The sequence below is a fragment of the Mirounga leonina genome, unplaced genomic scaffold (genome assembly GCF_011800145.1).
Source record: "Mirounga leonina isolate KUSES-001 unplaced genomic scaffold, KU_Mleo_1.0 Mir_173, whole genome shotgun sequence".
NCBI lineage: Eukaryota > Metazoa > Chordata > Mammalia > Carnivora > Phocidae > Mirounga > Mirounga leonina.
In genome coordinates, this window is record NW_023270447.1 from 4,141,409 (window position 1) to 4,155,277 (window position 13,869).

At 40.4% G+C, this 13,869-nt stretch overlaps 1 protein-coding gene across 1 annotated transcript in view; it reads left to right on the plus strand.

Moving 5' to 3' along the window:
- LOC118019061 (calcium-binding mitochondrial carrier protein SCaMC-1-like) overlaps positions 1-13,869 on the plus strand; it is a 52,039-nt gene that overhangs the window by 13,748 nt on the left and 24,422 nt on the right. Inside the window, exon 2 of the mRNA XM_035017894.1 lies at positions 6,879-7,005. Coding sequence (XP_034873785.1) covers positions 6,879-7,005 — 127 coding nt within the window. The remainder of the gene's footprint in view (positions 1-6,878; positions 7,006-13,869) is intronic.

The window sequence follows — 13,869 nt, forward strand, 5'->3', positions numbered from 1 at the left end:
CTGCCTTCGGCTCAGGTCATGATCCTAGAGTCCTGGGATTGAGTCCCGCATCGGGCTCCCTGCTCAGCAGGGAGTCTGCTTCTCCCTCTGACCCTCCCGCCTCTCATGTGCTCTCTCTCTCTCAAATAAATAAATAAAATCTTAAAAAAAAAAAAATGTTTGGCAGAATTCCCCTGGGAAGCCATTTGGCCCTGGACTCTTGTTTGTTGGGAGATTTTTGATTACTGATTAAATTTCTTTGCTGGTTATGGGTCCGCTCAGATTTTATATTTCTCCTGTTTCAGTTTTCGTAGTTCATATGTTTCTAGGAATTTATCCATTTCTTCCAGATTGTCCAACTGGTTAGTGTATAAATATTCTCTTATAATTGTTTATATTTCTGTGGTGTTGGTTGTGATCTCTCCTCTCTCATTCATGATTTTATTTACTGGGGTCCTTTCTCTTTACTTTTTGATAAGTCTGGCCGGGGTTTATCAGTCTGGTTAATTCTTTCAAAGAACCAGCTCTTGGTATCATTGATCTGTTCTACAGGTTTTTTGATTTCTATATCATTTATTTCTGCTCTAATCTTAATTATTCCCCTTTTTTTGCTGGTTCTAGTCCTTATTTGCTGTTCTTTTTTTCCAGCTCCTTTAGGTGTAAGGTTAGATTGTGATTTGAGACTTTTCTTGCTTGTTGAGGAATGCCTATATTGCTATATACTTACCTCTTATGACTGCCTTTGCTGCGTCCCAAAGGTTTGGACTCTTGTGTTCTTTGTTTCCATGTATTTTGAAATTTCTTCTTTAATTTTCTGGTTAACCCATTCATTCTTTAGTGGGGATGCTCTTTAACCCCAAGTATTTGTGGTCTTTCCAAATTTGTTTTTGTGTGTTCTTGTTCTTGTGTTCTTTGTTCTTTCCAAATTGTGTTCTTCAAGTTTCATAGCATTGTGGTCTGAAAATATGCATGGTATTTTCTTTTTGTACTGGTTGAGGCCTGATTTGTGAACCAATATGTGATCTTCTCTGGAGAATGTTCCATGTGCACTCGACAATAATGTGCATTCTGCTGCTTTAGGATGAAATGTTTTGAATGTGTCTGTAAAGTCCATCTGGTCCAGTGTGTCATTGAAAGCCATTGTTTCCTTGTTGATCTTCTGCTTAGAAGATCTCTTCATTGTTGTGAGTGGGGTGTTAAAGTCCTTTACTATTATTGTATTATTATCAATGAGTTTCTTCAAGTTTGTTAGTAATTGATTTATATATGGCTGCTCCCAAGTTGGGGCATAAATATTTATAATTGTTAGATTCTCTTGTTGGATAGACCCCTTTATTATGAAGTAGTGCCCTTCTTCATCTCTTATTACAGCCATTGGTTTAAAATCTAGTTTGATATAAGTATGGCTACTCCAGCTTTCTTTTGATGTCCATTAGCATGATAGATTGTTCTCTACACCCTCACTTTCAGTCTGGAGGTGTCTTTGGGTCTGAGTCTTTTTTTTAAAAAATACTTTATTTATTTATTTGAGAGAGAGAAAGTGAGAGAGAGAGCACGAGCAGAGGGCAGGGGCAAAGGGAGAGGGAGAAGCAGACTTCCTCAGGACTCGATCTCAGAACCCCAGGATCATGACCTGAGCTGAAGGTAGATGATTAACCAACTGAGCCACCCAGATGCCCCTAAAATGAGCCTCTTGTAAGCAGCATATTGTTGATGGATCTTTACCCTGTGTCTTTTGATTGGATTATTTAGTCCATTTACATTCACAGTGATTATTGAGAGATATGAATTTAGCACCATTGTATTACCTATAAAGTCACTGATCCTGTAGATTGTTCCTTTCTAGTCTTTGTTGCTTTTGCTGTCTCTTTCCTGCAGAAAGTGTCCCCTTTTGGGCCGCCTGGGTGGCTCAGTTGGTTAAGTGACTGCCTTTGGCTCAAGTCATGATCCTGGAGTCCTGGGATCAAGTCCTGCATCAGGATCCCTGCTCAGCAGGGAGTTTGCTTCTCCCTCTGACCCTCCCCCCTCTCATGCTCTCTCTGTCTCATTCTTTCTCTCTCAAATAAATAAATAAAATCTTAAAAAAAAAAAAGGTGTCCCCTTTAATATTTCTTGCAGAGCTGGTTTTGTGTTCACAAACTCATTTAGTCTTTGCTTGTCTTGGAAACTCTTTATCTTTCCTTCTATTCTGATTGACAGTCTTGCTGGATATAGTATTTTTGGCTGCATATTTTTCCCATTCAGTACGTTGAATATATCATGCCACTCTCTTCTGGCCTACCAAATTTCTGTGGTCAGGTAGGCTGTTAACCTTATGTGGCTACCCTTATAGTTAAGGACTTTTAGTCCCTGGCTGCTTTCAGAATTCTCTCTTTATCTTTGTACTTTGCAAGTTTCACTATATGTCTTGGTGTTGACTTTTTTTGTTGTTGTTGATTTTGAGGGAGTTCTCTGTGCCTCTTGGACTTGAATGCCTGTTGCCTTCCCCAGATTAGGGAAGTTCTCAGCTATAATTTGTTCAAATAAACCTTCTGCCCCTTTTTCCTGCTCTTCTTCTGGGACTCTTATGATATGGATATTATTGCATTTTGTGGAATTGCTGAATTCCCTAAGTCTATATTCTTGATCTAATAATTGTCTTTCCCTCTTCTTTTCAGCTTCATTATTTTCCATAATTTTATCTTCTGTATCACCTATTTGATCCTCTGCCTCTTCCATCATCATTGTGATTACATCCAGTTGGTTTTGCATCTCAGTTATAGATGTTTTTATTTCGGCCCGACAAATTTTTAGGTCTTTTATCTCTGCAGCCAGTGTTTCTCTGGTGTCTTCTATGCTTCTTTCAAGCCCAGCTAGTATTTTTATGACTGTTGTTCTAAATTATTGTTAAGATATATTGCTTCCGGACTTCCAGCTCTATTACAAAGCTGTCATCATCAAGACAGTATGGTACTGGCACAAAAACAGACACATAGATCAATGGAACAGAATAGAGAGCCCAGAAATGGACCCTCAACTCTATGGTCAACTTATCTTTGACAAAGCAGGAAAGAATGTCCAATGGAACAAAGACAGTCTCTTCAACAAATGGTGTTGGGAAAATTGGATAGTCACATGCAGAAGAATGAAACTGGACCATTTCCTTACACCACACACAAAAATAGACTCCAAATGGTTGAAAGACCTCAATGTGAGACAGGAGTCCATCAAAATCCTAAAGGAGAACACAGGCAGCAACCTCTTTGACCTCAGCCGAAGCAACTTCTTCCTAGAAACATCGCCAAAGGCAAGGGAAGCAAGGGCAAAAATGAACTATTGGGACTTCATCAAGATAAAAAGCTTTTGCAAAGCAAAGGAAACAGTCAACAAAACCAAAAGACAACCAACAGAATGGGAGAAGATATTTGCAAATGACATATCAGATAAAGGGCTAGTATCCAAAATCTATAAAGAACTCATCAAACTCAACACCCAAAGAACAAAGAATCCAATCAAGAAACGGGCAGAAGACATGAACAGACATTTTTCCAAAGAAGACATCCAAATGGCCAACAGACACATGAAAAAGTGCTCAATATCGCTCAGCATCAGGGAAATCCAAATCAAAACCTCAATGAGATACCACTTCACACCAGTCAGAATGGCTAAAATGAACAGTCAGGAAACAACAGATGTTGGCGGGGATGCAGAGAAAGGGGAACCCTCCTACACTGTTGGTGGGAATGCAAGCTGGTGCAGCCACTCTGGAAAACAGTATGGGGGTTCCTCAAAAAGTTGAAAATAGAGCTGCCCTATGACCCAGCAATTGCACTACTGGGTATTTACCCCAAAGATACAAAAGTAGGGATCCGAAGGGGTACGTGCATCCCGATGTTTATAGCAGCAATGTCCACAATAGCCAAACTGTGGAAAGAGCCAAGATGTCCATCGACAGATGAATGGATAAAGAAGATGTGGTATATATATACAATGGAATATTATGCAGCCATCAAAAGGAATGAGATCTTGCCATTTGCAACGACATGGATGGAACTGGACGGTATTATGTTGAGCGAAATAAGTCAAACAGAGAAAGACATGTATCATATGATCTCACTGATATGAGTTCTTAATCGCAGGAAACAAACTGAGGGTTGCTGGAGTGGGGGGTGGGGTGGGAGGGATGGGGTGACTGGGTGATAGACACTGGGGAGGGTATGTGCTCTGGTAAGCGCTGTGAATTGTGCAAGACTGTTGACTCTCAGATCTGTACCTCTGAAACAAATAATGCAATATATGTTAAGAAAAAAAAAAGAAGAAGAAGGTAGCAGGAGGGGAAGAATGAAGCGGGAGAAATCGGAGGGGTAGACGAACCATGAGAGACGATGGACTCTGAAAAACAAACTGAGGGTTCTAGAGGGGAGGGGGGTGGGAGGATGGGTTAGCCTGGTGGTGGGTATTGAGGAGGGCACATTCTGCATGGAGCACTGGGTGTTATGCACAAACAATGAATCATGGAACACTACATCTAAAACTAATGATGTAATGTATGGGGATTAACATAAGAATAAAAAAAAAACAATGAAAAAAAAAAGATATATTGCTTATATCTGTTTTGGGTAAATCCTTGGCTGTGCTTTCTTCTTGATCTTTCTTTTGGGGAGAATTCCTCCATCTTGTCATTATGTCTAAGTTTCTGTCTTTCACATGTTATGAAGGCTTGTTATGTTTCCTACTCCTGAGAGTAATACTATATTAAGAGGGGGTCATACACGAACCATGAGAGACTATGGACTCTGAGAAGGAAATTGAGGGTTCTAGAGGGGAGGGGGGTGGGGGGATGGGTTAGCCTGGTGATGAGTATTAAAGAGGGCACGTACTGAATGGAAAAAAAAAAAAGAAGGGGTCATACACTGTCCAGGGCCTGGCATTTCAGGAAGTGTTTCTGGTGTATGCTGTGTGCACTCTGCTATTGTGTTTTGGCTGCTCTTTTCCACAGGTCAGTCCTCTGCAGAGGTCCTCCTTCCTTGCAGTGGGGAGTGTTTGGACTTTTAACTAGGTGTGCTTTGATTTGTTTGTTAAGATATGTCTAAAAAAGGGCAAAAAAGTCCTGATCCAAGGAAAGAGAAAAGGAAAAGGAACAACAAACAGACAAACAAAAAAAGTATAAGCCTGAGTCCAAAGATAAAGAAAGAAGGAAAAAAGAAAAGAAAAAAGCCTGATCCAAAAAATGAGAAAAGGAAACAAATAAACAAACCAACAAATGAACAAAAAACTATGAGCCTGATTCCAAAGAAAAAAAGAAAAAAGGAAAAGAAAAAATAAAAAACCAGTTCCACCAGAACTGAAGCTGAGACTTAAGCACTCTGTGATCGGTAGACCTGGTACATGAGGGGGGCCTGTGTTGGTCTTCTGAGGGAGGGGCCCGCTGCTCTCACAGTCAGAACTGCCCTTGCAAAGATGCCCTTGCCAGGCGCAGGGGGCCAGGATTTGGTGTAAGGGACTCCAGCCTCCACTGGAGGTGCTGTGTTTCTCTCTCAAGTCTGACAGGGTGTGCGTGTGGGGGTGGAAGATGGTGTCACCCCGCCCTCTCATCTCCAGGGAGGGGTACTCACAGCCTCCCTGTTTAGGCAGCCCTCACAGAAAAGAGAACAATCTCCTTTCCTCTGCCGCAGGCTTTCATCAGATCCATGCCCTCAATCTGTCTGTGGCTGGCTGTGGGCACGCCTGGCACCACAGTTCTTCTATGTTTTATCTTTGGCCCATGGCTGGGTTTCAAAACTCCGTATTTTAAAGGGCACGGCAAGGTGTGGACCTGTTCCCTCCCCTGGAGAAGAGCCTCACAGCATTGCGTCTGGCACTGTCAGTACCAGAAAAGCAGTTGCCTAGGCTGCACAGGTGGCTGGAGTCTATGGTGATGCACAGGGAAAAGCTATGACCAGATTATCAGCCCTCTGCCCGCACCTCTGTCCCCTGCTGTTGAACTGCTGCTCTGTGAAGCCTGGTGGGCCTTTTGTCCTTGGAGAGGCAAAAACTCTCTTCCAGGGGCCCCTGGGTGGCTCAGTCAATTGGCTTCTGCCTTTGGCTCGGGTTGTGATTTGGGGGTCCTGGGATCGAGCCCCATGTCAGGCTCCCTGCTCGGCGGGGAGCCTGCTTTTCCCTCTCCTCTCTGCTCCTGCTCTTTGTTGCTGTTTCTCTCTCTCTCTCAAATGAATAAAAAAAAAAATCTTAAAAAAAAAAAAACCCCTCTTCCAAATGTACTCTGGGAAGGGGAGCTTTCTTTCCCAGTGTCACGCAGGGGATTCCCACACCACGACGTCTTGCACAGACCCTCCCGCTACTCTCTCCCTCCCTCCCCAACTTTGTTCCAAGAAAAGTGCTCCCTCTTCTCTGTGGCACCGCAGCTTTTTCCTCCCCCAATTCATGGCTCTGAAACTCACATCTGCCATGTTCTCTCCCTCCAATTGTGCAGATTGTTTTCTTAATCCTCAGATTGATTTCCTATGATGTTTTGATGTTGAGCTAGCTGTGTTCCAGGGAGGAGGAAGCCCAGGGTCCCCCTACTACTCCACCATCTTAAGTCCTCCTAGAAATTCAAGTATTTTCTCTCATTTAGTTAATAGAGTGTGAGGTCTCTGATGGCAAAGATTATGTATCTTAATATCTTTCTTCTCTCAAGGCAATTGGCATTCATTGTTTACCTCTGGTAAATACCTACTTATAAATTCAGAATTATGTGGAATGACGTGGTTATTGACTCTAGTATTGCACAAGTTAAAAAATCACAAATGTTCTTAGCCTTGTATCTGTGACTGAAAAACTAAGACAATAATTAATATGTGTGAAATGTGCCAATGTTAGCATGCTACAGTGGGTTTACTTGCAATATGTCTCTGCAATGAGTTTCTTCTTTCTTGTAGGACATTTTTAAAGCTGGAGATACCAATGAGGATTCAAGATTGGACTTTGGAGAATTTTTGCAGTACCTTAAAGACCACGAGAAAAAAATGAGGCTGGCATTTAATAGTCTGGACAAAAATAATGATGGTGTGTGTTTGTGTTTTATTACAATTAGCTTAACACGAATAATAATTGTCAGTACTAAAGGACATTGTTTTATCAGCCTTTAACTTCCTCGTACCATCAGAGATTCAGTTATTTCTATTGCATGTCTAGTAGTAATTTTTTCTTTTGGAGAATATTATATAAACTATATTTATTAGTGTTAAAGTTTTTGTGTGGTTACTATATTTTTAAATATTTAATTTATTTATTTGAGAGAGAGAGCACAAACAAGGAAGGGGCAGAGGGAGAGGGAGAAACAGAATCCCCGCTGAGCAGGGAGCCTGATGCAGGGCTCCATCCCAGGACCTCGGGATCACGACCCGAGCTGAAGGCAGACACTTAACTGACTGAGTCACCCAGGCGCCCCTGGTTACTATTTTTTAAATAAAATAATTTGTCCTCTGAATTTAAAGCTTCTTGGCTTAGGGAGTAGGTCTCTCCACTCTTTTTTTTTTTTAATTTTTTTTTTGAAGATTTTATTTATTTGACAGAAAGAGACACAGTGAGAGAGGGAACACAAGCAGGGGGAGTGGGAGAGGGAGAAGCAGGCTTCCCACCGAGCAGGGAGCCTGATGCAGGGCTTGATCCCAGGACTCTGGGATCATGACCTGAGCTGAAGGCAGACGCTTAACGACTGAGCCACCCAGGCGCCCCAAGGCCTCTCCACTCTTTTGCAATGTATGAGCTGAAAGTATCATGGTAATTTAAAAAAATGCCATTGTTTACTTGCTGATTTTGAAAATATTTTGGTTGCAGGAAAGTTAGATAACACAAAGATCTTAAAAGAAAGTAAAAGTTACTTGTAACCCTGCTGTCTGGAGATCAGGTTTAACATTTTAATATATTTTTATAGTTTCTTCTAGACTTTTTATTTCTTTCTTGGTTTCTCTTTCTCTCTCTTTTTTTAAGCATACACTTTTTTTTTTTAAGATTTTTTAAAATTTATTTATTTGACAGAGAGATAGCACAAGTAGGCAGAGCGGCAGGCAGAGGGAAAGGGAGAAGCAGGCTCTCTGCTGAGCAGGGAGCCCAATGCGGGGCTCGATCCCAGGACCCTGGGATCATGACCTGAGCCGAAGGCAGCCACTTAACCGACTGAGCCACCCAGGCGCCCCAGCATACATACACTTTTTTAAAAAAGATTTTATTTATTAGAGAGAGAGAGAGCACAAGCAGGGGGAGCGGCAGGCAGAGGGAGAGGGAGAAGCGGGCGCCCTGCCGAGCAAGGAGCCCCATGTGGGGCTTGATCCCAGGACTCTGGGATCATGACCTGAGCCTAAGGCAGATGCTTAACCGACTGAGCCACCCAGGCATCCCTCTTTCTCTCTTTAAATGAAATTGTAGTCACACTACATATAGTTTGATGTCCTACTTTTTTCTTTTAATGTTATAATGTAAGCATTTTCATTTCATTTAATATTCTTCACATAGTTTTTAATGACTCTGAAATATTCCATTTATGAGTAGACTTATCTAATCATTCCTGTATTTTAAGACATTTGGGATGTTTCCAAATTTGTACTCTTATACATAGTGTTGTGATAAATATCCATACTGATTTACAGAGGAAAGGTGCACTTTGTCACAAACCCTTAAATCATAAAGACTGTAGGTAAAAGTAGAATACCATTTCCGCATCCATATGTGGCTAATCAACCATGGGTAATTAGAACCTAATTACACCCTATTTAAGGAACACATGGATTTTTAAGTTTTCAGAAATTTAGTTTTTGTTAATTGAAAAATTCTAAGTGTACCAGAGAAGCTATTTAAAGGATTGTACTGATTGATTCTTGGGTAAAACAAAATGTATCCTGAATGTCACAGGCTTTAGTGACCTGTGATACCCAAATTGCAGTGCTTCAAGCTTCCATTCACTTTTTCAGAGAGAAGTTTAGGACTTTCTGGGTCCTGCTATTGAAATAGTGCCCAGGGTGCCTGGGTGGCTCAGTTGGTTAAGCGACTGCCTTCAGCTCAGGTCATGATCCTGGAGTCCCAGGATTGAGTCCCGCATCGGGCTCCCTGCTCAGCGGGGGGTCTGCTTCTCCCTCTGACCCTCCCCCTCTCATGCTCTCTCTGTGCCTCATTCTTTCTCTCTCAAATAAATAAATAAAATCTTAAAAAAAAAAAAAAAAGAAAGAAATAGTGCCCAGAAGCTTTAGAGGTACTACTTACTAATGTCTTTCAATTAGAACTGGTCCTCAATTGCTGCTGATCTTTTCCCAATAGTTCTGCTCTTGTGCTATTCTGGAATTTCACCTGTTACTGGTGGTTACCACCGTGATCAACATTTGTAAGCTGAAAATCCACTGTGTCAGATAATCAATGAAATCAGATAATTAGTAAAAACATAATGCTATTATTGTCTCTGGTAAAGCTGCAAATCAGTGCTTGTAGCTCTTGGTAATAAAGAGAATACTTTTTCTGAGGCAAGGTGGAAATCCGAAAGTAATACAGTGATTAGCAATATAGATCTTTTCATTTCTGCCTTGACTAGTCAAGCTGGAATATCACAGTTCAGTCCTCAAAGTCCTGTGGAGGTACCATTCTGGTAGAGCTACTGTCCAAATTCCCATGGGCTTCATTTGTTCTGAGCTGTGACAGTTGATATGAAGCTCTACTCTTGGCACCAGGGCTCCTGCCCACCTGGACTGCAGAGCTTAGGCTCTAGCAGAGGTCCGAGGTCTGATCAGGCTGCCTGCTTTCTGTGTCATCACTGTTGTTGCTTCAGTGACCACTTTTGTGTAGAGCTCAGCCAATTTACTTTCACCAGCATGCTTTTTGTGGGTGGAAAAGGGAATACATCCTCTGGTATGGGTTGAATTGTGTGTACCCTAGAAGAGATACATTGAGCCTCCCATACCTCAGACTGTGACCTTATTTGGAAATAGGTCTTTACAGAAGTAATCATGTTAAAATGACACCATTAGGGTAATGCCCAATATCTAATATGACTGGTGTCATATAAAGGGGAAACTTGGACACAGAGGCAGATATGCACAGAGGAACATGATGTGAAGTGGCTATTTGGTGTGATGGGATCAGAAATGGGGTGATGCATCAACAAGCCAAGGAACAACTGCAGCTACCAGAAGCTCAGAGAGAAGCACAGAACAGATCCTTCCCTGGCATCTTCAGAAGGAACATGGCCCTGCTGACACCTTGATTTCAGACTTCTGGTCTCCAGAACTATGAGACCATAAATTCCTTTTGTTCTAAGCTACCAGATTATGGTACTTAGTTATGCAGCCATAGGAAACTCCTCCCCACTGTTATGCTTAATCAAGTGTCTGATAATACCAGAATATTCGGGGCCTCAACGTATAAGCTTTCTCAATTCATATGAACGTGCAGTCACTTTCTTCCAGAGTGTCCAAGTGCTTCCAGATTGGCTGGGCTAGGGTAGTTTCTTGTATCAGGTGTGTGTCTTTGACCCTGGAGCCAACATTTCCTTCTGAATTCTATTACTGGATCTGGCTCACTGGATCTGGCTCACTTCCTCTGCTTTTCCTTCCTGACATCATTGTTCCTGTTGGGACTCTCCCAGCTCATCACACATTATATTTATTAAAAATTAATAGTATGCAGAATTCAATTTTAACCACCTGCTTTCTGTCCCCCAGGAGGTTTTCCAGGCCTTATGCCAATCACTGGAGACAAGAGGATGCACGTGGGCTGGTGTACTATCAAACTCACTGGCAGGACGTGCGCAAGCCCTGATGTGATCTGATCTATTTAACTTCTCTCACTAAGTAGTATCTGAGCTCCTGCTCCTGTTCAGCCAAAGTGTCCATGGAATGCGGTTATAATGATGTGAATGAAGTAATTATTGAATTCTTTTTTAGATGGAGTTTTTTGGGGATTGAAGAAACAGTAGGAAAAGAACTAACATTTATTGGATTTTATTTTCTATATCTTATTTTTGTCTCATACAAGTCATTATAGCAGCTGCATTTTACAGATGAGAACACTGAGGCTAAGGAAGGTTAAACATTTTGATTTCCATTGGCTCTCCCAGTGAGCCACATCTCCCAGGATGTATGCCTTTGTGTTAGCCTTGTGAACCACACAGGCCTGGGCTTGGCCATTTTGACTTACTTCAGTCGTTAGGGTATTAGCAAGGCTTAGTAAGTACTGACATATTGGAGCTTGTCCTCGTGGAATACTCTCTCTTAACATCCTGAGCCACCAGAAAAGAGATCTAGTTACCCAACGGGAGAGATTGCTCATTTAGTTCTCAATTGTTCTACATTTCCATCTGAGGTAACAGACATGAGTGAAGCCATCTTGGATTTCCGACGGTAGTTGAACAAACCTTCAAATGAATGAATTCACAAGAGTGGCTCAGGCAAGACCAGCACAAGAACCAGTGAGTTGAGTCAAGTTCAGATTGCATACCCATAATCAAATACATCTTTTTTAAAACACTAAATTTTGGGATAGTTTGTTACTTAGCAATAAATTGCTGGTACAGGGATGGAATATTTTGCATTTCTCCCTGGTTTGCAATGCTGGAATGGTTGTGGTCCTCCTCTCTATCCATCTAACAGCTATTATTCTGTTGAATTCATTTCAAGTCTATATTCTCAGTGAAAGCTAGCTGCATATAATTAAAGACAATTTTGAATCTCCTTTTCAGTTCATAGGCCTTGATAATATTCTGGATCTCATTACCTAATTTTTTTCTACATCTAAGCTTGGATTTTTAGCTTCTTTCAGGTAAAAATTACTCGATGTATTTTAGTTCAGTGAAGCAAACAGTTTTTGAGCACTATATGTGAACTATTGCACTTGGAACTGTGTTAACAAAGGTCTTCAGAAGTAAACAATTTTGGGTGAATTAAGAATAAACATACACAAGACGGACTATGATAGTTACTGTAGAAGCGATATAGGGAGAGCTTAATTGTGCCCAGGGACAGTTTAGATTTGTGCTGGATCAATACATAAACAGAATTGAAAAGAAAGGGTTTCTTGAGGACACTTGGGTGGCTCAGTCAGTTGAGCATCCTACTCTTGGTTTCGGCCCAGGTCATGATCTTAGGGTTGTGGGATCAAACCGTGTGTTGGGCTCTGTGCTCAGTGGGGAGTCTGCTTGAGTTTCTCTCTCTCTGCCCCTCCCCCAGCTCACAGGGCCATTCTCTCTCTCTCTCTCTCAAATAAATAAATAAATAAATAAATAAATCTTAAAAAAAAAGAGCAAAGGGGTTTCTTGAGCAGAGAGATCGTAGTTTGAACAAAGGCAGAATTAGGAAATTGTCAGTCAAGGTCAGAACTGGTTTATATAGCATTTCAGGTTTAGCTCTAACTTAGTATTTTGGGGGGAAGATTTCATTGACATATAACATATATAGCAATGTGCATAAATTCTAAGTAAAAGCTCCATGAATTTTCCTGAGGCAAATATACAACATGGAAATAGCATCCAGATTAAGAAGCAGAATATTACTAGCATCTCAGGAGTGTCCCTTTTTGTCCCATCCAAATCACCACCACCCTCCAAAGTAGCTACTAACCTGCTTTCTAGTACCGTATGTAAGTTCTCAATCAATTTTATTAAACAAGTAAGTGTACCTCACTCATACTGTACCTTTTGCTGAAATGCTTTTTTTGTTTCTTTGGTGGTCTCTTGTTTATCCTTTATAGTACTTCATTTGTGACTTTTGTTTTTAATTCTTATTTATCCCTGCATTGCTTTTTATTCATAACTCTTCTATAACACATAGTTAGCACAGTGCAATATATTTTTAAAATAAGTAGTTCATCCATACAAGCTAGTAAGCTCTTCAGGGGTTGTTTTATTAATCTCTGGCTTCTTTCACATTTAACAGAGTGATTTTAATAGTATACTTTCAAAAAATTTTTTAAGTTATTGAATTAATGAGTATAGTGTTTGAGAATTGTAATGGGATGTAAAGCAGAGGATTCAGTTTCCCCAATTGAAGAAAAGTTTGATTTTTGGGCTAAGGAATAGACCAATGAATTCTACCCTGTGGAACTTGGAACACTAGGGGCCTTGGAGTGATCACAAAGAATCTGAAATTCTGTGTGTGAATACTGGGCTTTGTCTATAGGGTAAATCAATATGTCTCATACATATGTATACTATTTATAAATGTATGCAGATGCAGCTATAGTTCATAAAATATGAAATAAAGATGTGACTGAATTTATAGTAGTTTTTTGATGTTATAGATTGTACAGCTAGGTGACATTAAGTTGATTTTTTTAACATGAAAATGTCCTCATATTTTAAAAGATGAGTAGCCTCAATTCTTTGTTTTACATGGTGGTGCGGGTGGGGGGGCATCAAAGATTTTTTGGACTTGGAGAGCAGCATGATGAGTTAAATGTTTTAGAGTTTGAGGAGCATATGGAATACTTAATTTCTCCTTCACAACATTCAGCAATTTGAGATTGAAATGCATAGTAGGCTTGTATTAAATATATCAGTTGACTCGAGTTATTTAACATGGGATATGGTTGTGTTAAAAAGAGTTTGTGTTCTATTATATTTTAAGTATGTTATTTCTTTAAAAACTTACCTTATAAAATGTTGAATGGCCTTATTTTCATGCCCCTGAATCAGATCTTCAGAGTTAGCTTTTTAATTTTTTCCAAGTAGGTACAATAACCTAGATATGTTGTAGATCTAAAATCTCTTATCGGAAACCCTTAGGGTAAAATGTGTTTAGAAATTTAGAATTTGGGTTTTAGAAAAGCAACAGAGTGTGTGTATGATATATTATGTAATACTCCAGGTGGGGCTTGGGGCATCACCATGCAATTATAAGCGTGAATATTTCTTCAGTGAAACAAATGAATAATCACACAAAATCAGATAAA